The sequence below is a fragment of the Magallana gigas genome, chromosome 1 (assembly GCF_963853765.1).
Source record: "Magallana gigas chromosome 1, xbMagGiga1.1, whole genome shotgun sequence".
NCBI classification, from domain to species: Eukaryota; Metazoa; Mollusca; class Bivalvia; order Ostreida; family Ostreidae; genus Magallana; species Magallana gigas.
This window is the reverse complement of record NC_088853.1, coordinates 11,374,983-11,398,647: the sequence shown is the minus strand read 5'-3', so window position 1 is coordinate 11,398,647 and position 23,665 is coordinate 11,374,983. Positions and strand designations below refer to the sequence as shown.

The window sequence follows — 23,665 nt, the reverse complement described above, 5'->3', positions numbered from 1 at the left end:
CATCGATGGCCCCTTTGCTGTTTTCCGTACTTATCCAGCCCATGGTTTTCCAGCACTCGTCCATGATTCAATTCTAAAGTCCCACCGGATCTAAACAGAGCACAGACGCTTCAAGAATGCCAACAAAAATCCTGTCGCAAAAAGTGCAGTCCAGTCGGGAACATATACTTGGAATTGACTCAACTGCAAAGCGGTATTCTCTCTGCTGTAATCGCCTGCGGTAGCATCCTTCAACAGTTCGATTCGACAAGGGGGTTTGTCTGCAAAGAAAACTTCGTCAAAGGGAGTTCACAAATCGACAATAGCCTATATCGGACCGGGAACTCATATTACAGGAACACCAGACTCGCAAAACCAATCACGCCAGCAGTGAGAGATCTAAAGCTCCTAACCTCAAATACTCACCCTACTCCTCAGTGGAAGTCGGAGACCTAGTATACCTATATTGCGACAGAAGTAGGTTCAAAGTGTAACGTGTTTTTCTAACTGCATATAAATACGAGGGTTCTTTATAAGGGATATATAATTTTCCTAAGATACTCTATCTGAGTATTTTGATTGATCCGATTATTAAAAGATTTTCCTCTACTCTTCTGCTCAGGCTTCTCAGCAAGACTGCCTCAGCTACCGGCTGAGCCGACTTATATACCCTTGGATCAGTTCATTCCAAGGGATGTCAGGTCATTCCATTTTTATGGGTGCGTTCAATTCGCTTCAAAAGTATCTCGTTGTATCCGCTAACGAAGAGTGGTGCCAGATAAGGACATTTTTCGCTAATCAGATTCAACAGTCTTCATACAATAGAAAAGATCACAGTGCTATCTCCCCCCCCCCCCCTCCCCTTACTACGCTTAATTTGCCGTATACCAGTGACACCGAGTCAGAAGAGGAAGAGCCCATTGAAGTGTCGCATATCACAAGGACAGTCAACCAACTTTCCTCTTAACCTGACAACGTACCACCAACCCCATTACAGATCATGACCCCTCTATCTCACAGTTATGCAAATAAAGACAACATAGACCCTAAAGGTTCCAGAAGCTCCTTAGTATCCACCAGACCCCCCCCCATGCTCTACAAGCCAGTTACCTATATCTACCCCTCTCCTCCGTAATTAATGATTGCCCAGCAGATTCAAGATTAAATGTTAAAATAGTGAAATATAAATCATCTTGTGTTAAGGGGCAGATAAACCCCAAATAGTCAGAGGAAGTCTGTCCTGTGATAACTACATTGCATTTTTATTTGCTCACCCGTGTTCTGAAATTTGTTATGAACTATCTGATTTTATAATGGGTCAAATGCACCCATATGTTTTGTATTCAGTTATAGGATCAGTTCCCTCCTTCGATTATCCTTTTTTGAAAAGAAAATTTGTGCCAACACATGTGTAAGAGTTAACCTATTTGAAATTTAATTTGTGCCAAATTTATCTAAAATTAGAGATGTGTTCTACTGTTGCTTTATATATCTATATGAATTGGTTTGGTTATTTGGGAAAATGTCATTAAAAGTAGGATTATTAGATAAAATGGCACAGATGCCTGTTATGTGTCATTGAAATATAATTTTTTATATAATGTTGACGCATTTAAGAGACTTTGCTACAAATAGACTGAGATGAGAGGTGTTGGATACTCTCAATGGGCGATAATTTCTACACATTTAGGGCACTATTGTACGCATGTTTGGATACTGCTGTGAGTTTGTACAGTTTGATTTGTAATTCTTATTTTAAATAAATTGTTAGTAAGGATTCCGATAGAGAATGTTTCAAACATACGATTTTCTTCAATTTTTTACCAGTGAAAGGCCGACTTATGACTAAACTATGTGCAAAAAAGAAGGTGAATTGAGTGGATAGTTTATCTGTTTATCGCGCTCAAATTTTGGCCGTCTGTCCGAATTATAAAAATAAATGGGAGTTACCATTCTTAATTTAATTTGTAAAAAATTACAAACATACGACTTTCCTCCAATTTTCAGCAATGGAAGGTTAACGTATAAGCAAACCTTTTTTGTTAAATTTAAACAAAATTAACCGGAATGTTTTTGTGCTTTTCGCCCTCATAGTTTGCTCATACAAACGTGCCGTACCAGCCATTTTACATCATATAATTGTAAAGAATAAAAGGATGTTTACGAATCAAATTTCTTTTATTTGTAACAGAAAAAAAACATACCTTTTCACTCACATGGAACATGAAAGGATCGCGCATGTTTTTATTTTGGAAACAAGCTATATTTTAATTTTTATTATTGACGCTGCAATAAAAAAATACACGACGCCCATTCTTGTCAACTGTTACATCTAAGTCAACTGACGTCATCATAATACATTGTGGACAACATCGATTTTGATGAAGCGGCGAATGGTTGATATACTTCTGAGCAATATTCTCTGGATTCATTTCACGAGAAATATTTTTGATTGTAAGTACTTTTTTTTTAAATAAAAACATTACATGTTAGCCTGTATATTTGATCATTTTACTCTGCACTTGCGTTTAGGACAGCAATGGACAGTAATATTCTGCGCAGAGGGGGCCAAATTTTAATCCAGCAACCGAACTGAAGTGTTGCCACTTCGGGTTATTCCGACCTATAACAAAAATGTTTCATATTTTCCAGTTAACTAATTAGGAACGACTTGTATACATGTGTGATAAGCAAAAATGTAAACAATTGTGTAATCAATTCAAAGATGTATTTTACATCCACTAAAGGATGACATTTACTCAGAATGAAAAAGAAAAATCTACTGATGATGATGATGAAAAACCAAGCATTGTATGTCATAGACCTTTGATTGTATTGGGTTTTTTTCACTTTCAAAAAAGTAGGTCTATAACCAACTTTTTGAGTTGATGGCCATTTAATATTTTTGAAAAATCAAGAAAAATCTCATAAATTTTACACTACGACTGAGATTTTCTTAATTGTAATAACAATACACTTTAAAAAATAAAATAAAGTTTATGAATGGTAGTGGCACTAAATGGGTAAAAACCATTAGGATTTCAGCAACAATAAAAAAAAATTTTTAGTCCGAATTTCCCTTATCGGTTTTTAAATTCCTAACACTTTTTTTTAATTGAATGATGATAATACAAAAACATTTTTAGTATTGAACTACCTAAATTGACCTTATTCTGTTGGCATAAAATTCATCAGAGGTCCATTATTAAAATTTTGAGAAAAAAGAAAAACCATATTAGTTAAAGAAAATGATCAAATATCTAGTAGAATATCGATAAATAAAACCTTTTGAAACAGAAATATTAAGTATGAATTTTATAACCGAATCCCGGGTAACTAAAGTAAAAAAAACTTTGCGATAAACAACTTAATATTGAGATCTTGTAAAGATAAAAACAAATGCTTTGGAAGGCTGTCAATAGTAAATATTTTTTTTTTATTAATTAGGGGGAAATGAGTCAAAAGGCTGCACTTATTTGCAAACAATGTTTTTTAATTCAAATGTGCTCCTTACAAAACTATCAGAATATCCTGTTTAAACAACAATTGGATTAAGTTTTTGAGGAGATTAAAGCTCTTGAAATAAATTGAAAGAACACGGAAACTGTAAAAATGTCATTTTGGTCTACATCTTTTTAACAAAGGTATAGTTTTAAAAATTATTAAGTGTTATTTTAATCACAGGATGAATGACTATCTTTAAGTTCTCCTTAAAGATAGCTTGAAGGTGCTTAAAGGTAGCTTAAAACCGCTTTAAGCCACCTTTAAGCTATATGTGTTGCTTAAAGATGGCTTAAAGAAAGCGTAAAGATGGCTTAAAGGCAGCTTAAAGACTATCTTTAAGCCACCTTTAAGGACAGCTTAGAGGTCCTTAGTGTCCAAACTTCTTTTAGCCACCTTTAAGCTACCTTTAAGTCACCTTTAAGCCACCTTTAAGCCACCTTTAAGCCATTAAAAAATCTTTTAATTCAATATTGTGTTTACTTTACCAACAAAATATATTAAATATGATAATGATAGAAAAGGTATTAAAAACGGTTCTTGTCTTAGAAAATAAAATGAAAAAAATAATCAAATCGCCCAAGACCAGAATTGAACCTGGGACCCTTCGTTTACCAGCATCACCTCACTTCCTCTGTGCCACGGCAACATATATTTTACGATGTTTTATACCTATATATCAGTGGGTATTGAATCAATGTATTCAATGTGTATTTTTTACTTGAAAGGATTTTAATTTCCATTCAAATTGTAACAATCAATTATATCTAATTTATAAATTACATGCATGCATATATGGCGATTCAAATTTAACGCAAGCAAATCTAATGTTCTACATTTCTCTCCAACAGGCATCAACAACAGTTCTCTTTCCTGGAAACTTGGCGACGACACCATTAAAATTTCAAAATCATATAACCATCTTGGTATTCGTCTAGATGCTAAGCTTGACCCAACAGAAAGAACAGCAAAAGCATGCAGAAAAGGTCAACAGACGTATTTTGCCCTCAAAATGAGTGAACACCTCAATCCCGCAACTCTTTTCAAGCTTTACAAACGGATTGTTCTACCTTGTGTTATGTACGGTAGTGAGCTATGGTGTGACCTTAAGCAGAAGGACAACCGCGCTTTGGATGTATTTCAGCACTTCATATGTAAACACGCCATGAATCTTCCAAAACATACAACATCAGATATGTGTGAATCAATTTTTGGACTTTTACCAATAGCCTCCGAAATCGACAAACGTAAATTACAGTTCTTTGGCCGTCTCTGTTTAATGAACACAACATGCCTCACGAAAAAGATCTTTCTTCATCGCCTTTTTTTCATACCTCGATTCTCCAAACTGTAAACACTACGGCTTTATTCCCGACGTAATTCACCTTCTGGATAAATATAATCTGTTAGAAGATCTGAACTCGTATCTACAAAATGGATTGTTTCTAAATAAACTTGAATGGAAAAAGACTGTTAACTCAGCTGTGTTTTACCACTTTACAACTTCCAGATCAAACCGCATGCTCCGAGACAACGACTTTACTCAATTTAGACATATAACTGGAAACAGCAGACCAGACTGGATATGGAAAATTCCTAGCGACATTCAGGAAGTTACTCTATGTAAATTTATTGTCAAACTTTGGACTCTCAAAGACCTCCTCCCGCACATCTGCAGTTTATGTCAAAAATTGTTTATAAATATTTTTGAACATGTTTCTACTTCTTGTGATAGAACTTATTTATTTAGAGAAGCCTGGTGGCAAACTGTTATAGAAAATTTCGACATTAACTTATCTGCTGACCTATGTGGACTTAGTAATAACGACCTCTATTTGTTTCTTTTAGGCGCAAGGTCACTCCCAGGCCTTTCATTTACAGATTTCTCTTATAGTTTGCACCTTCTTAATTTCCGCCTAATTAGAAATGCAGCAGCATGTTATTATAGAATGTCACGTGCAACATCCTGTCCATACACATAAATGTCACAGGATTACAGTGTTATATAAACAATAATACTCTATATTTTGGTATTGATATAGAGTGTGTACACCTGTAAACTTGTTGGTAATTACATATTATATGTACTGAATCTTTGCATTATAGTAGACCTATATTAGCCGTTTTCTCTACAATTGTCTATATGTTTGTATTCTTGTAAATATGTTATGATAATCTCCTTTGGGAGGAAATAAAGAAAGAAAGAAACCAAAATAGAAACCGTTAGGCTTACTGTTAGACCTACTTAGTAAATAAATTTAAACCGAGTAGATAAACGTTTATCTAATTCATAGCTAAATGAAATGCAAGGAAGGCGATGAAATCCTTTCTTTTATTAAATGCATTGAAACTATTAGGTATTAGTTCTACGCAATTTTCCCGGTTTTCATGGTCACGGCGCCGTTTCAGTATGTTTAAATATTTAGTTGTATACATGATTTTTAGACTATCAATTCTATAACAAACAATATTACCAATTACGGGTAACGTATTTACTGCATGTGGCAATTGCAAATGATGTATACATATACTTGTACATACAATTGTATGGTGTACCAGGCCGGGTATGTGACATATTTACTCATACATATATTTAAACAATTATCCCGTATTTATGATCACCGGTACAGTAATTAATTAGCCTCTATGTTTTACTCTTACATACATGTATCTTTAATTTGTAGGCGTAACATTTTTAAAACCCAGAGTTAGGAAATAATACTTTGAAAATGAATTACAAATGTAAATAAACTTTTATTCAGTAGACTTATCGTATACACGTACATACGAAGATTTCAACGCCTTTAGAAACCCTGACTTGCATTTGGGCACACGGCACCTGTTTTGTATATCTTGTATATTCTGTGTTAGTTTCAGGGGTTTTCTTAAGTTGGACAAACAATAGACTCTAATTAGATATACACAAACGTGCACCTGGGCACACGACACAACTGTTGTGAATATCTTGTATATTCTGTGTTAGTTCCAGGGGTTTTCTTAAGTTGGACAAACAATATACTCTAATTAGATATACACAAACGAACAAAACTAGACAAACCAAGCAGTAATATTCTGGCCGATATAACAACGGCAGTTGAGAGTCTTTTCATCTTTAATATGTATCTAGCAGATCTAAAATTAGACCTACAAATAATCAAAATTGAAGAAATAAATACCTTAAAACCGATTATGAAATTAAATCATGCATTTTTGGTTCATTATCTTTATTTTGTTTAATAATCGGATGAACTGAGAGAGAGAGAGAGAGAGAGAGAGAGAGAGAGAGAGAGAGAAATTTATTTCACCGATTAATTTATAATAGGAAACAAACATACTTAAATATAATTTCATGCACAAATTTAGATACAGAGACTGCGCTCATCCCTACAATAATTTTGAATAATTTTGAAACCAAAAAAATAAAATAAAGAATTTTATAACAGCAATATGTGTCCATCAGAGCGGTGTTGATGATAGCAATCTGTGTTTAATGGAGCGACAATTTAAACCGCCTGGAACACCCCTCTTCCTCCTTGGAAATTATATCATCACTCTGATCACCCCCTTCCATCCCTATAAAATAGCTTTTGCATTTAATATATGATTTCATTGTTCAGTTTGATCAAACTTGACTTAACGGGAACTTAAAGATGGTTTTAAGACAACTTAAATGGAGCGAAAATGACACTTAAAGATGCTTAAAGGTGGCTTAAAGATAGCTTAAAGGTGACTTAAAAAGTTTGGACATTAAGGACCTATAAGCTCAGCTTTAAGGTGACGTAAAAGTGGCTAATATATCCTTTAAGCCATCTTTACGCCACATTTAAGCCACCTTTAAGGACTTGCTTAAGGATTGTTTTTCGCCCTGTGAACAATTGTTTGAAAATAATATTAAACTACGATAGAGACTGTTTTTATGCCTATATTGATCTTAACATTTGGTTTATTATAACACTTAAGGTCAAGATCTAGTAAATGAGAGATGCCTACAGGTTTATGAAATTCAAGATGTAAATTCTTTAAATGATGCTTCATAACAATATCTTTGTTTCATAGGGTGTACCGGGGCTTAAAATTTTTGGTATACACAATGAAAAAAAAATGTTTTCAACAACCATTTTCTATGAAATATAAAGGATAAAAGTAACAAATCTCGGAGTTTTGTCCATTTATGACTAATGAAATATTTCTAGAATGCCTACAGTCTGTACAAAAACGGCATTTAACAAGCTCTTGACCTACATTTGAAAATGATGTCAAATTAAATATAGGTACCGGGATTACTTTTCCCGTGATTAAATATGGAATGTCAAAATATTGTTTTATTGTCTACATAATCACTTTGAAGCCGCAAAATACGGGAAAAGATTCATAAAATCAATTATGACGTCATAATGGTTCTAGCACCAAAATGACAGTCCGGAATCATTTACTAGATCTTAACCTTAAGCAGAATATGTAATTTAACCAGTACAGTAAAAAACAATTTTGCTCAAAATATTAACAAAATATACTTTACAAATTTCTTCATATTGATAACTCATCTAAATCTGTGTCTTTTAAATTTATGTTGAAATAGATGGACGATTATCAGTTATATCACTTAAGAACTTAAAGAACATGTTGTATACTCCTTCGCTGTTTTAAAACAGCTTCAGGAAAAAAACGACTATTTAAAACCAAAATGACGCATCTAGAGTACGCCCATGCAAAGATTAAAGCCAATCAAAACATGATGGGTATTTAAACATGTGTAATGTAACAGGTTTTGATGATTCCGTTATTCATCTCTAATTACTTATCTTTATTTTTAATTGAAACCTGCAAATTAACCTGCTTAAGCTAAAAAGGAAAGAAAATAAAGTTATAAATGGAAGAGATAATTTACAATTTATAGATATATAAAAGTTTAAACGATCAAAAATGCATAATATACAAACAAACTAATGCTAAACAAACAATATTATCAAATAAGGAATAATGTAAAAAAAAAAAATGTTACGTCAACCGAAAATAGACCCAAAAGACTAGACTAGAATAATAATACAATATTAAAGTAAACATTTATAATTAAAAAGAAAACTTTATTACAGACATCAAACTCAGTAATTCATTTGTTTCAATGATCTATGACAATATACTATATAACAAATGAGGAAAACTTACATATAATGTTTCCTTTTAGTTTCGTGTGATCGATGCTTATCTATTCTTGCATAGTACGAATATACAAAGGATTATTATATCATAAGCATACTATGCCGATATAAACTGATTACAATGTTTCGTAGGAAAATGTACCGATGCGTATGTACCAATAGCGGTTTTTATCGGCTCTAAAATCGTTAGCTATGAGATTTGTAGTCCAATGCGCTACCCATTATGTTACAGTAGCTTGTAAAAAAGAAGTTAAGTTTTTATATACATGTAAATAAAACATGAATACATACATAACACAGAAAGTCGTCTCTTCAAAAAAAAAATTAATTATTAACGTTTATTTTTATTTTTCTTTAGCAAATTGATATTAAAGCTGTTAAGTCCAACTTTCATGGATTTTTTTCCAGAATCCAGAATTTTCTGTACGAACAAATAACTTGGATAGTTATGGACTTTCACTTTCTCATTTGCCAACCATTTCGATTTCTTTCTTTGTTTTTAAAGAATGTCAATAATTTGTGATACAAATTTACTCGCCTGGACATCTTGGCCAATCTTATCAAAGGGCGAAAAGACATAATGCATTTGTATGCATAATTTGTTTTTTAAAGAAGTTTTGTATAACATTTTGTTATTGTAATTGGATTGACCAAGAAGACTACTGCAATGTATATTGTTATACGCATACTCTGAAAAACTATCGTAGTAAAGCTAACACAAACTTTGATATTTAATCTGACAAAACAGATTTAATTTGATTTTCTATTCCTGGTACATCATAATAAATTTTTTACACACCTATCAAAAATTAAAGGGGTTTTCACTCTTTACAGAAACAAAAGCACACGCCTTTATTATCAGAACCCATGCATCATTACCTTTCATTTCACCTTTTATCACACTCAATATTACACCTTTTCGAAGCATCTTAAGTTTGCACGTGTAATTCTAAATACCTATGTCTTATTTCTGTGCAAATATGCAGAACTGCAGACTAAACTGTATCTTAATGATCCGAACATTTCAGTAGAGATGGCGTTTCAATTCATTAGCAAGTCAAACATTAGTTTGAGTACATCAATTTTTTTTCATCTATGCATATCTCTAGAATTTTGTTATAGTTGATGTAACCAAAAATGTTAGCACCGAATTTACGCCGGAAAACAATCGAGTTAAGGCTCGATAAAATTTCTCACATCGGAACAAAGAGTTATCTATTCTAATATATAATAAAAACAATAATACATGTCAAAAAAGATCTCACCCAAATCAACCAACAATTAATACAGGCCCTCCGCCCTTGGGCTGATATTGGAGCCTCATTGTGATATTCATTTTAAAACAGATTTTGCCATATATTATTCTATAGTTATTAAGCATCTTCTTAAAAGAGTTAGCATCCTGAAAACTGCTTAAATTTTCCATTGTTTTGATTAGAATCTGGACCCCACGGAGATATTCACACTTTCATTTAGGAATATAATTCAAAATTTGAACTTAAAGTTTGAAAATCAGTAAAGGAATGTATTGAGTACTTAAAAAAAGCTTTAATCTATAACGCCAATGCTACAAACAATATAACATGTATCCTGATCGCTTATTGTGTTTAAATAACAACCATGAGAACGACAATTTTCCAAATATTTATGCATGACTGAAGTTTTAATATCAATATCAATACTTTCTTTAAAATTGGTTCACTTGCGTGAGTCATGGTACAAGTGACTTGATGAATACAGAAAATGAAATCAGTCTGATTTAATTTATCTTTTTGATACCCTACCACAAATCCTCTGTCTCTCCTTTTTTACCCTGAAAAGCTGTTACATATAGTGTCTGAATATTTGGTTGCTGTAACTTTGATTTCAAAAGTTAAAAGGCGTAAATACGAAAATTTTAGTTTTAAAAATATGGCGTAGTTTAATAACCATTATTCTTCCTGTTTGGTTAGGAAAATTTCCTCATTACAAAACGAGAAGGTTTTGAGTATTGTGTTCCTTTTATTCATTTCCTCCTTCTAAACAAAATCCATTTATTGAATGTTATGCGCATTAGAATACCTCGATATATTTTTAATTCATCTTTCAACAGTTCTTCCTGTTGTAGATTTAAACTTTCCTTATTTTACATCTATAAGGATATTATTCTTGAGAAGAGAATTGCGCGTATTTTGTTTACAGAATCTTCTTTACAGAAAATATAAGCTACGTGCTTCTTTGTGCTTTATTTACACGTAGTAAGTTAACATTTGTAACTTTTTTTAAACTACAAGGTCAATTATTACTCTTTTTGTAATATTAATGACTATATCACCCTCAAGTCGCCATTGGCAGGGTCTAAAAAGAATCAAGTTTTTCAATTAATTCTACCTACACATATTGAAAAACAAACCAAAATGCATGGGTATGGGGTCTATAAAGCTCTACTAATTTGTAAAATTGGTGACCCTGAATCAGGGGTCTAGGCCCTTAACACTCACTATCTCCTCAGTGTAAGTCGGAGACTGGGTATCCCTATATTACGACAGAAATAGGTTAAAAGTATCTCGTTGTATCCGCTAACGAAGAGTGGTGCCAGATAAGGACATTTTTCGCTAATCAGATTCAACAGTCTTCATACAATTGAAAAGATCACAGTGCTATCTCCCCCCCCCCCCCCCTACTTACTACGCTCAATTTGCCGTATAGCAGTGACACCGAGTCAGAAGAGAAAGAGCCAATTGAAGTGTCGCATATCACAAGGTCAGTCAACCAACTTTTCTCTTAACCTGACAACGTACCACCAACCCCATTACAGATCATGACCCCTCTATCTCACAGTTATGCAAATAAAGACAACATAGACCCTAAAGGTTCCAGAAGCTCCTTAGTATCCACCAGAACCCCCCCCCCCCCCCCATGCTCTACAAGCCAGTTAACTATATCTACCCCTTTCCTCCGTAATTAATGATTACCCAGCAGATTCAAGATTAAATGTTAAAATAGTGAAATATAAATCATCTTGTGTTAAGGGGCAGATAAACCCCAAATAGTCAGAGGAAGTCTGTCCTGTGATGACTAAATTGCATTTTTATTTGTTCACCCGTGTTCTGAAATTTGTTATGAACTATCTGATTTTATAATGGGTCAAATGCACCCATATGTTTTGTATTTAGTTATAGGACCAGTTCCCTCCTTCGATTATCCTTTTTTGAAAAGAAAATTTGTGCCAACACATGTGTAAGAGTTAACCTATTTGAAATTTAATTTGTGCCAAATTTATCTAAAATTAGATATGTGTTCTACTGTTGCTTTATATATCTATATGAATTTATTTGGTTATTTGGGAAAATGTCATTAAAAGTAGGATTATTAGATAAAATGGCACAGATGCCTGTTATGTGTCATTGAAATATAATTTTTTATATATTGTTGACGCATTTAAGAGACTTTGCTACAAATAGACTGAGATGAGAGGTGTTGGATACTCTCAATGGGAGATAATTTCTACACATTTAGGACACTATTGTACGCATGTTTGGATACTGCTGTGAGTTTGTACAGTTTGATTTGTAATTCTTATTTTGAAAAAATTGTTAGTAAGGATTCCGATAGAGAATGTTTCAAACATACGATTTTCTTCAATTTTTTACCAGTGAAAGGTCGACTTATGACTAAACACTGTGTAAAAAAGAAGGTGAATTGAGTGGATAGTTTATCTGTTTATCGCGCTCAAATTTTGGTCGTCTGTCCGGATTATAAAAATAAATGGGAGTTACCATTTTTAATTTAATTTGTAAAAAATTACAAACGTACGATTTTCCTCCAATTTTCAGCAATGGAAGGTTAACGTATAAGCAAACCTTTTTTGTTAAATTTTAACAAAATTAACCGGAATGTTTTTGTGCTTTCCGCCCTCATAGTTTGCTCATACAAACGTGCCGTGCCAGCCATTTTACATCATAGAATTGTAAAGAATAAAAGGATGTTTACGAATCAAATTTCTTTTATTTGTAACAGACAAAAACATACCTTTTCACTCACATGGAACATGAAAGGATCGCGCATGTTTTTATTTTGGAAACAAGCTATATTTTAATTTTTATTATTGACGCTGCAATAAAAAAAATACACGACGCCCATTCTTGTCAATTGTTACATCTAAGTCAACTGACGTCATCATAATACATTGTGGACAACATCGAATTTGATTAAGCGGCGAATGGTTGATATACTTCTGAGCAATATTCTCTGGATTCATTTCACGAAAAATATTTTTGATTGTAAGTACTTTTTTTAAAAAATAAAAACATTACATGTTAGCCTGTATATTTGATCATTTATTCTGCACTTGCGTTTAGGACAGTAATGGACAGTAATATTCTGCGCATAGGGGGCCAAATTTTAATCCAGCAACCGAACTGAAGTGTTGCCACTTCGGGTTATTCCGACCTATAACAAAAATGTTTCATATTTTCCAGTTAACTAATTAGGAACGACTTGTATACATGTGTGATAAGCAAAAATGTAAACAATTGTGTAATCAATTCAAAGATGTATTTCACATCCACTTAAGGATGACTTTTACTCAGAATGAAAAAGAAAAATCTACTGATGATGATGAAAAACCATGCATTGTATGTTTCAGACCTTTGATTGTATTGGGTTTTTTTCACTTTCAAAAAAGTAGGTCTATAACCTACTTTTTGAGTTGATGGCCATTTAATATTTTTGGAAAAATCAAAAAAAAATCTCATAAATTTTACACTACGACTGAGATTTTCTTAAAGTAGTCCGAGTATCGCACTACGTCATAATACGGATTTTATAATATTGGTTCGACTTTTACAAAGCGTTTTTGATACCCGGTATTGATTTTGCTCTACATCGCTGTTGTAAACAATGGCAATAATAAGCAATTAGAACGGTAATATATGTATTATATGAGATATAGAAATGATTACTGTTGAGAAACTCGATTCTGTTAAAGTAAAATGAAAAACGAAGTTTCTAATTAACCAGGACCTCAGGTATGCTTATATCTTCTTTGTTTTGACCCCCCCCCCCCGAATTTTTCCTTTTCTTTTACTAAAACCGGTTTAAATTTAGAGACAGAAGCTATTTCGAATTTAATCAATCGTCAATTAATTAATGTTTAAATGATATCTAACATTGTTGACAGATCTAGGCAGAAAACTGTAGCAAAATGTGATTTTTACGAATGTTTTCGTCAGGGTTGACTTGGTTTAGAGCTTATAGCGTGAAAAGTAATCCGTCAAAATATAATTTTTTTTACCAAATCTTTTTTTTCTAAGATGTCAATCTATAGAATAAACACCATGAATTTAAGTTTGAGTCCATAAAATAGTAAAAAAATTACCAAACGCGATACTTGCATTGCATTTTTTGTATTCTATTTTGATACATCAGGTCCATAAAGCGTACTTACTTACAAAAATTTGCCAAAATTATTGATGAGATATGGCTTAAATAAATATTTATACTCTATTTTGTATGTTCAGTTCTAATTTTCCCAAAATTGGTAATTATTTTTAGGAAAAACGGACGTCTGTCAAATTTCATAATTGTCAATAATTTTCACAAGGGGGTACACCCGTCTGAGAGGTGATAACAAACAAACTAGCATGTAAACATACATATTTTCTTTTGTATATGTATTGCTAGAATGTATATTTATCATATAAAGCTAAGCATTTAATGATTGAGCCCATTTAGTGCCGAGTATAGGACTACCTTAATTGTAATAACAATACACTTTAAAAAAAAAAAAATAAAGTTTATGAATGGTAGTGGCACTAAATGGGTACAAACCATTAGGATTTCAGCAACAATAAAAAAAAAATTTTAGTCCGAATTTCCCTTATCGGTTTTTAAATTCCTAACACTTTTTTTTTAATTGAATGATGATAATACAAAAACATTTGTAGTATTGAACTACCTAAATTAACCTTATTCTGTTGGCATAAAATTCATAAGAGGTCAATGATTAAAATGTTGAGATAGCGCGTCTTTCATCATTTTTAGGCATTTTCAATATTTTTGCAATATGTGCCATTATATTATTTTAATGAATAAGTGAGGTAAAACCAACAGAATATATGCAAAATGATATAGATTAAAATATAAAATCTTAACTTTTAATATTAGAGTACCGCCCATTTTTTTTTCGTGGAAAACAAAATTTGCAAAATTTAGTCCGAATTTTCTCTGTTTGGCTAAAAGTCTATTCTTGTTTGAGCCTAATTCCATAATAAAATAAAAATATTGAATGTTTTGTCAATATTTATTCGTTTCAAAAATACTTTTTGTGTTTGGAACAAATTTTACTCATTAAATTGAACTTTATAACAATCCAAATTTGAGAACTCAACCCCTGAGTAAACAAAACCCTTAAGTAAGCCGTTTGCGATAAGACGCCTATAGAATAAATATAATGATAAATAGTTTGTATCCACTTATTTCATTAGTTCTGTTTCCTATAGAAATTGAGTGTGATTTTCGATTTGTATTAACCTTCAGCAACCTGAAAAAATACCGATTTGCCCGGGTTATTCATTTTAATGTTAGACTCTAATTTCAATACAAGACAATTTAGAACCAACTGTATCTAGAAAACAATACTCTAACAACAACTGTTTACTGGAAAGTAATTGTCCAAGCACTTCTTAAAACCAATAATTATTCAATCGCATGCATGCATGATCAATTCATTGCACATTTTGTCTATGTTAAATATTTATTAATGCGCATATTCTAAAGGTGGTATTATAAATCTATTTTATTCATTTAAATAATTGATTTTTAGTGGTTGCATCCATATATGAAACACTAAGGGGTTTACACATTTAAAATTTAACAAAAGGAAGTATTTAATTGACCAGTGGAATTTCTAGCACATTTGCTAACATATCATTGCTTTTCATTCAATTCTTTGACATTACATTTAAAATGCGTATATTGCACATAGAACAAATATGTCCTTATTGTTTTCATTGATTGTCTTTTATAAACATTATGACCTGGTAGAAAGTTTACAAATAATATATTGTAAGAAACAGGGAAATGTGAAACTTATATTTTTGTTACCAATAAATAATGAAAAAAGGAAGGATTTATATATCTACGAGGATGATTAAATTTGTAAAATATAAAAGTGTTGTTACTCGGCTTTTACTTCTACGTTATTAACAGGCAAATTCGCAAAACTTGCTTTTATAAGATTATATAAAAATATTGTAAATTTTAGTCTTGTTCCACGTCTTATTGTGTTAAGGCTAGTTTGAGGATACAAGTACCAATGTTTTTTTTCTGCGGAATGAAAAGTAAATGAAAGAAATGAAATTTTACCCAGCTAGCAAAGAGGTAAGTCAGAAAGATAAGTTGTAAGTGAACGCATATTTTTGGATAATAGAATTTGTGTTAAAAATTAAGCCAGAGTGAAATCATGCTTATTTCTTTTTTTACCCAAACCCACCTCTCACAAATTGCCCCGCCCTGACTTGAACATAAATGGATTACATACAATCACTGCCTTTGTAAGACTTTTCCATTTTTATTTATATTTATTTAAAAAAAAAATACTTAAACGTAAGGACAGTCCAATGGCTTCTTCACGTATTGATCATCGTTTTATTACAGTTTGTTTTAATGATATAAATGTCTAAAGGCATTTACAGTTACATTGTCAGCGAAAATTAAGTTTAAAAAAATCGTTTCATTATATACATATTCAATCATATCTGTGATTATTAAACAATCGATTTGTTTTATCAGTATATTTAAAATGCCATATTTCCGGATATAAAACATGTCTAAACCTATTCATATCTATAGATCTATAAATATTCAATACATCCATTGGTCTGTAATTTATAGGCCCGATAAATATTCATTATCTATATATCTAATCTTCAGTTAAAATATTTTGGTGTTTGGAGGGGAACTATGCAGTAGATCTTTTAAACGTGTTAATTTAGAGATACGTGTATTAAAACATTCAGCGCGATTTTATAATCAGTGGTTTATAAATGTTGACTTGAATTCATAATTACGGTTTATTCCCCTTTTTTCCGACTACCCCCATATTATTTGTCGATTTCTATTGTTTTGCTCATCGCTACATACCCCTTTTATAAGGCTGATACCTCTATTCATACTTTGTCGTATTCATTCACCTGAAGACGTTACATTTGACGAAAGACTTGTAAAAACTTGATTTGAAGAAAATATAATATGAAAACTAGTGCATTAGTAATGGAATATCAAATGTACGACGAACCAAGAAAGACTGGACCCAGGAACAAGTATTTTAAAATTCCTCGATCATTTTTGAACGTTTTTCTGTGTATGTTTTAACATCACACACGTGCAAAAACCACAAACTGTGGCAGATCAAGCAATGTCAATAGCCCTCGTGGATTTTGGAAACAAAGCGTTTTTGTAGAAACCGATGGAAACAATGTATCGTGGTTACTTTCTTGGATTCACTATGATTTATCTACTGTTTTGTATGTAGTACCGCCGGGTCTTCAAAAACATGCGAAAGGTATGCACTCTGTATAAACGACACATGTGTTCGATGTGCATGCGAAGTAAAGCAACACTATCTGTGCAAAAAATACAAAAAAGCTTAGAATTTTTTAATAGAATAAAAATATATTGGTTTTTTTTATGGATTGTAGTTTTCTTAATTCATTTTACACACATTTTAGTCCACTGTGTAGGTCAGGCGTTTAGTTGTCCGCACAACATAAATTCCGCGATCGTAAATCAACCGATTAAAACTTTCTCGACAGGTATATGTACTACAGTGGCAGTTCCAGGAGCGCTCGGAACTAATATGGTGACCAAACGTTTTCATGAATTCATGTCGGATTAAGAAAAATGACCTTCACTTATTTTGCCTATAAAAAAAATAATTGTTTGTTCTCTTAGTTGTGTGTATTACATACCTATTAGCCACATGGCTCCTTTGGTCAATAAAGAATAAAGTTTATTTAAAATTAAATCTAGCTTATTACATAAATTGTCGCATGGTTCCAATCTATTGACACCCTTAATATCACTTAATATATAACTTTTTCGTAAAAAATATAACCGGCAAATTCCTTAAGTAAATATAAATGTAATAGATCAAGAGCATTTAATGCTGATTTGTTGTGAATGAATTACAAAAAAAGAATTTAAATTTTCACTGTGTTACTTTTAATCAATATTAAAAAAAGAAGAAGAAATAATATACCTCAGAACACTCTTTAGTCCTAACCAATCAAACCCTGATAGGTTTAATTATTCAATGTTGGAACAAAGACCATCCAACAGAATGTAGAGGCGCCCTTTTGCATGAACCTCTACATACCATGAATGATGCGCACAAAAGATATGTGCTTTAAAATAATGATTGATATTATCAACGACGTCCCTTTTGTAACTTTAACCAGTAAAGTCTTAATGATATTGTTATCCACTTTACACAGCTTTAATGTCACAATTAATGATCTTACTTTTTTTCGAAATGCGCTGGAATTGAGACTCAGGTGGCTATGCTTCTTTTTGCAAGGTATCCATTTGATCATCTACAGTAAATGTGTTGATTAACAATAAACGTTAACGCCCTCTTATTTTTTTACGCTTGCTTCTTTAGGATGAATAATTATTTATCTCTTTATTTTGAAGTTTTACATCAGCATCACGTCCTTGATACGGGAGATTGATTTAGATGAGCACGGACACACCAAAGCAATATATTTAAAACAGTGGCATATTACACCATACAGTTGCAACGAAATTTGATAGGTAAGACATGTGTCACTCCATGGGAGGATATTTCAATAAAGAAGTGTACAAAATCGATAGTCGTTCTAGATCTTACTGTTTTATATTGAGCATAAGCTGTCAGTACTCCATAACTCTCCAGAAAACAATAGATACAAGTTGGAATTGTTGGTGCATTTGAAGGTTGAATAAAGGTTAATATAAACTTAAACATTTTAGAGGGTCATTGTCGTAGTTATTTTCATTTTAAAGTTTACTTATCTTGCTGTCCTATTTATTCTTCTTTAGCTTTAACATTTCTCATGTTACTGATTTTTTCGATGTTTTGTTATGTTAGAGGAATTGCCCAAAACAATCTCACTTTAAGCATTTTTGTTAATATTTCAACTCATTTTATGATTATATTTTCTTCTTTTTTTCTGATATTGTTTTTATCCATAAGCTAGGATATGACTTTCATTTTTATCAGCAGAATAAAAAAAACATATATTTAATTTGAAGCTTTATTCTAACAAGATTTAAATTAAATAGCAAAATCCATAAAAAAAAAAATGGAAATAAGCTGAATTCATTCAGAGGACCGTGTGTCCTTACTAGTAAGATACAATTAGCAATTCTCGTGAAAAAAAGCATTGAAAGCACTTGTCAGAAAAAAGGGTTAAGGAATGTTTTGTCATCTGCCATTTATCAGTATATGCATACCATTCCCCCCAAATACATTATGTAAATGCAATCAAAGCTTTAAAAAAAACGATGAAAACTAGATATGGGTCTCTTAAAGTCGAGTATTTTGAAGGTAGTCATGAAAAAAATATATATTTATATCTTATGTTATGATGTTAAAATATTTTTAAGGTCTTCCGTTTCCAACGGAAGACCTTATAGTAATTGTAATGTTTTTTCTTTCTTTCTTTCTTTTTTTTTTACCCCTTTTTGGTCGGCAGAATTTCTCAGAGATGGCTTGAAAGATTTTCATGAAATTTTCAGGGATGATAGAGAATGATAATATCTCGAGGCGTTTTTTTTTTTCATTTTTTCAAAATTCAGTTCCGGTCGTCCGTTTTCTCTCCCGCGTCCAAAAACCTTGTTCCCTCGAGATCTCAGAATCGGCATGCACTTGGACATTCAAACTTTGTGGTATGATAGACCTATAGTTGTAGATATGTTTAAACTATTTTGTTTTCTTCGTCGTGACTTCCGGTTGTCACCGGACATCTATGCGATGTTAAATCAACAAAACAATTATTCTTCCGGTAAGTTATCTCAATTATCCCTGTTAGCTTTTTAATAATAAATTTTGTTCCCACGAGATCAAAAAATCTGCTTGTGATTAAAAAACGAAACTTTCATGGCTGATAGACATTTGACTGAAAATGAGTTTGATTGCTTTTCTTTTGTCGACCATCACTTCCGGTCCATACCGGAAGAGTTCAAACAAACGATCTTGTTTATAAGTTAAACTGTTTTCCTTTGACATTTTTTGATTAATTGATAGACAATAAAGTCCTGTTGTCTTATGTTTAACAAATACAGACCTTCATTTTTATTCAGCACTTCCGTTTGTCCGTTTCCTGTCCCGAGCCCAATACCTTGACTCCTCAAGAACACAGAAACGATAAAGACTTGAACATCCAAACTTTGAGGGATGATTAACCTCTCTTTGTAGACGTGTTTAAACATTTTTGTTTTGTTCGGCGTAACTTCTGGTCGTCACTGGAAGCACTTCAAAGCACTTCAATTTTTTTTTATTTTTAGGTATTTAATTTATTTTCCGTAGAAAGAAGATATTAGTATAAATCTTTTAATATGTCATCTATGCAATGTTAAATAAACAAAAACATTCTACTTCCGGTGAGATATCTCGATTATCTCAGGAAGCTTATTTAAAACATATTTTGTACCTGCAAGATCTCAGAAACTGAGAGTGATCACGACACGAAACTTTTAGTGATTATAGACATTTGATTGAAGATATAATTAAACGGTTTTATTTTGTCGCCGTCACTTCTGGTCCACACCGTAAGAGTTCAAACAAATCAAGTAGTTAAACTGTTTTCATTGGATAATTTTAGTTATTTCGTACTAAGATAAGCAAGTAAGCAAGAAATAATAAATCTTATTTTATTGAGCACTTTTGTTTGCCCGCTTCTTGTCCCGAGCCAAAAAACTTTATTTCGACGAGATCTCAAAAAACCGTAACGACTTAAACAACTAAACTTTGTGGGATGATAGACCTATGTATGCACATATGTTAGCACTATTTTGTTTAATCCGGCGTAACTTCCGGTCGACACAGGAAGTACACCTAATTTTGATTTTTTGAAAATATTTTGGTTATTTAGAATGGAAGTAACATTTTAGCTATAGAAATACAAAAGGTCATATACACATGGTAAAAAAACAAAAAAAGTTCTACTTTCGGTGAAACATATCAAATATCTCAGGTAGCCTTCTTTTTTAAAAACAAACTGCCCACAAGATCTCAAAAACCGTGAGAGATCATGACACAAATCTTGTATGGATAATGGACATTAGATTGAACATGTGTTTAACGGGTTTTATTTGGTCGTACGTCATTTGCGGTTTTCACTCGAAGCGTTAAAGAAGTAGTTTTCGGGGTTTTTTAACTTTAGATTTTTTTAAACATTTTACTCAATATGAATAACAGTTACGTATGGTAGGTAAATGTACTAAAATATGTACTGTTAATTTCTTAAATCACTTCCGTTTGTTCGTTTCCGGTCCCGAGACAAAAACCATTTCTCAACGAGATATTATAACTAACAAAATCTTGAACATCCAAACTTTGAGGAAAGACAAGACAATGTTTGAAGATATGTTTACTATGTTCTGTATGATCCGGCGTAACTTCCGATCGTTACAGAAAGTACTCAAAAATTGACATTTTGTCTTTTTGTTTTGTTAAGTCTTGGGACTTCCTTTACAGTATAAATTATATCCATTTTCTGTTTACAAGATAAATGAATCTTTCGTGCAGATTAATACATGGGGAACGGAAGACCTTTTTCTTGCTATAGCAACAAGAGTCTTGTTGTAACTATAATTGCATATTTTTGTTATGTCGATGGGATCGACCTGTTAAATCTATTTTCGTACATTGCATTGACTACATGTGTATCAAAAATATTGAATCCACTCTGGCAACAGCACTTGCTCAAAAAGCATTCAATTTCTGACATAAGGTTGTGTCCATTTTTTTTTTAACGAAACATTGAAAGAAATCAATATTTACATGTATTTGATATCAGATTTGTTAAAAGGTACCATTTAATGGCATGGGTAACTAAAAGTAAGTTGAAATATAAAAGAAAATATAAATCAGAGTACTGAGAGTACTTCAAGACGGGGTCTTGAAATTTGAATTTGTAATTGTCCTGGATTTCCTCGAATATGCTTCCAAAATTTGAGTTTGAATTAGTTGTTACAATCTATGTTAATTCGGCTTTTTTGCAATTGTCTGATACTTTGTCTAAATTTTACTCAATCCCGGCCTTCATAATTGTAGAAAATTGACACATCGGTATACTATGTAAAATAAGACCTCAAGGAAAAATTTTAAAAATCACTACTAACCGAGAATATCAAACAACTATATCAAAGTAGATAGTTTTAATAATTTGATTTATTCAATTTTGTGATCCAAGGGAAAATCCACAAGTCGGAAGGAATCCTTCATAAAAGTTTTATGAATACCCCGAAAACTCTAAAACTGCTGAATCAACAAACAAAGTGAAGATTTGTAAACCTATAACAAACATAAGCACCTGACGTTAGAAATATTTTTTTAAATACGATTCCATTCTTTGACAATAAAAAAATATTGTCAGGGTCGCCATTTTGATTTTTAATACCGACTTATCTGACACGATTTTCTTCATTTGCGATTCATGCAAAATTAATAGGTAAAAATAAATCCGTTCGCCACTTACTCCTTTTTTGTGTAAACTCGTGCATCACCTACACGAATTACGATACAACTGTTCCTTTCATTAAAAATCATACTTCGAAAATCAGAGACATAAATATCAGAGATTGTCAACTCCGCCATTAAGGTGTAAATGTTACGGGACCAAGTTGAGAACTACAAGTGCAACAGCAATCTTGTATAAGTCATTAAATTTGAACCTAATAGTGTACATGAACATGAACCTCTAAATATTTTTAGCATAATTTATGAAATTTTTACAAAAACTCTTTATTTAGTTTTTAAATTACTTTTTTTTAAACTTATTGACTTTTCACAAAGGAATGGTAATGCATTACTTTACTCATGTAATGGTAATGTAATGCATTACTTTCAGAAAATTAAGAAATGGTAATTTAATGCCCTAATTCATTAAGTAATTGTAATGTAATGCATTATTTTACAATGTAATTCACCCCAAGCCTGATTCCAACTTAGCCGTAAAACATGAACATTAACATTTAACTTGGTTCTTCAATCGATAAGATTGTGTAAATTAAATGATGTATAAGTCTTCCAAAATGTATCATCTATTATAGATTTTGCTTACAATGCATTGTTTGAAATTTAAATTCAGTTTAATCAACTAAAGAGCCAACGAACGAGAAGGCAAATTCAGACTTGTTTTTATTTTCTGTGTACAAAATTCCTTTAGAGACGATCAGCAGTCATACCGAAAGTAGACTGGAAGCAAATGAAACACCTATTTAGTTTGTAAAACATTTGTGTATAACCCGTCCCGATTTTAAACTCCGCTTGCGCATGAAGTTTGGCAGTATTAAGGTGAAAGATTGTCAAAATAAAATTCACAACTTTTCAAAAATTGCACATTCCGTTTGGGAACTTTAATTTCGATTCCACCATCAACCTCTTTTATTGATGAATGAGCTCGTACACAAACTTAATTGTCAACGGCGCTGTGCATTCAGTTACGTTACTCATTCAACATTTGGACCTGAGCAAGAATATTTTGACCTATGAAATTATTTGTTTAATTTCTAAATAGAATTTTGTTTATACACAGAGGACTTAAAACAGATTTAATGCGTGTTTTTATAATACATATTAACTGAAATGCATGAACACTGTCTGCACTATTTTCTTACGCGTAGACTCAATTCATGTGTACTACGCGTGCCTTCCGGTTTAAGACTTCGGCTGACAGTAAACCAATAGACAGGGTCACGTGACCCCGTCTACAATTTAAATATCTGCGTTAAATACAGAATATGACCAAAAAAATGTTCAAAACTTAGGCTAGAAATAA

At 32.0% G+C, this 23,665-nt stretch overlaps 1 protein-coding gene across 8 annotated transcripts in view; it reads left to right on the top strand.

Moving 5' to 3' along the window:
* Nucleotides 1-15,807: 15,807 nt before the first annotated feature.
* Nucleotides 15,808-23,665, top strand: part of LOC105341257 (chitin synthase chs-2) — a 48,272-nt gene continuing 40,414 nt past the window's right edge. For 4 of the 8 annotated variants that reach the window (XR_010713359.1, XM_066082758.1, XM_066082779.1 and 1 more), the window contains exon 1: nt 15,808-16,001. Coding sequence is in view for 2 of the 8 variants with exons in the window: in XM_066082758.1 (XP_065938830.1) it covers nt 15,966-16,001 (36 nt within the window). In the remaining 6 variants the exon portion in view is untranslated. Of the gene's footprint in view, nt 16,002-18,314; nt 18,435-18,481; nt 18,608-23,665 lie in introns of those variants that run through there. The other 4 variants (XM_066082765.1, XM_066082774.1, XM_066082786.1 and 1 more) reach the window with 3 other exon arrangements.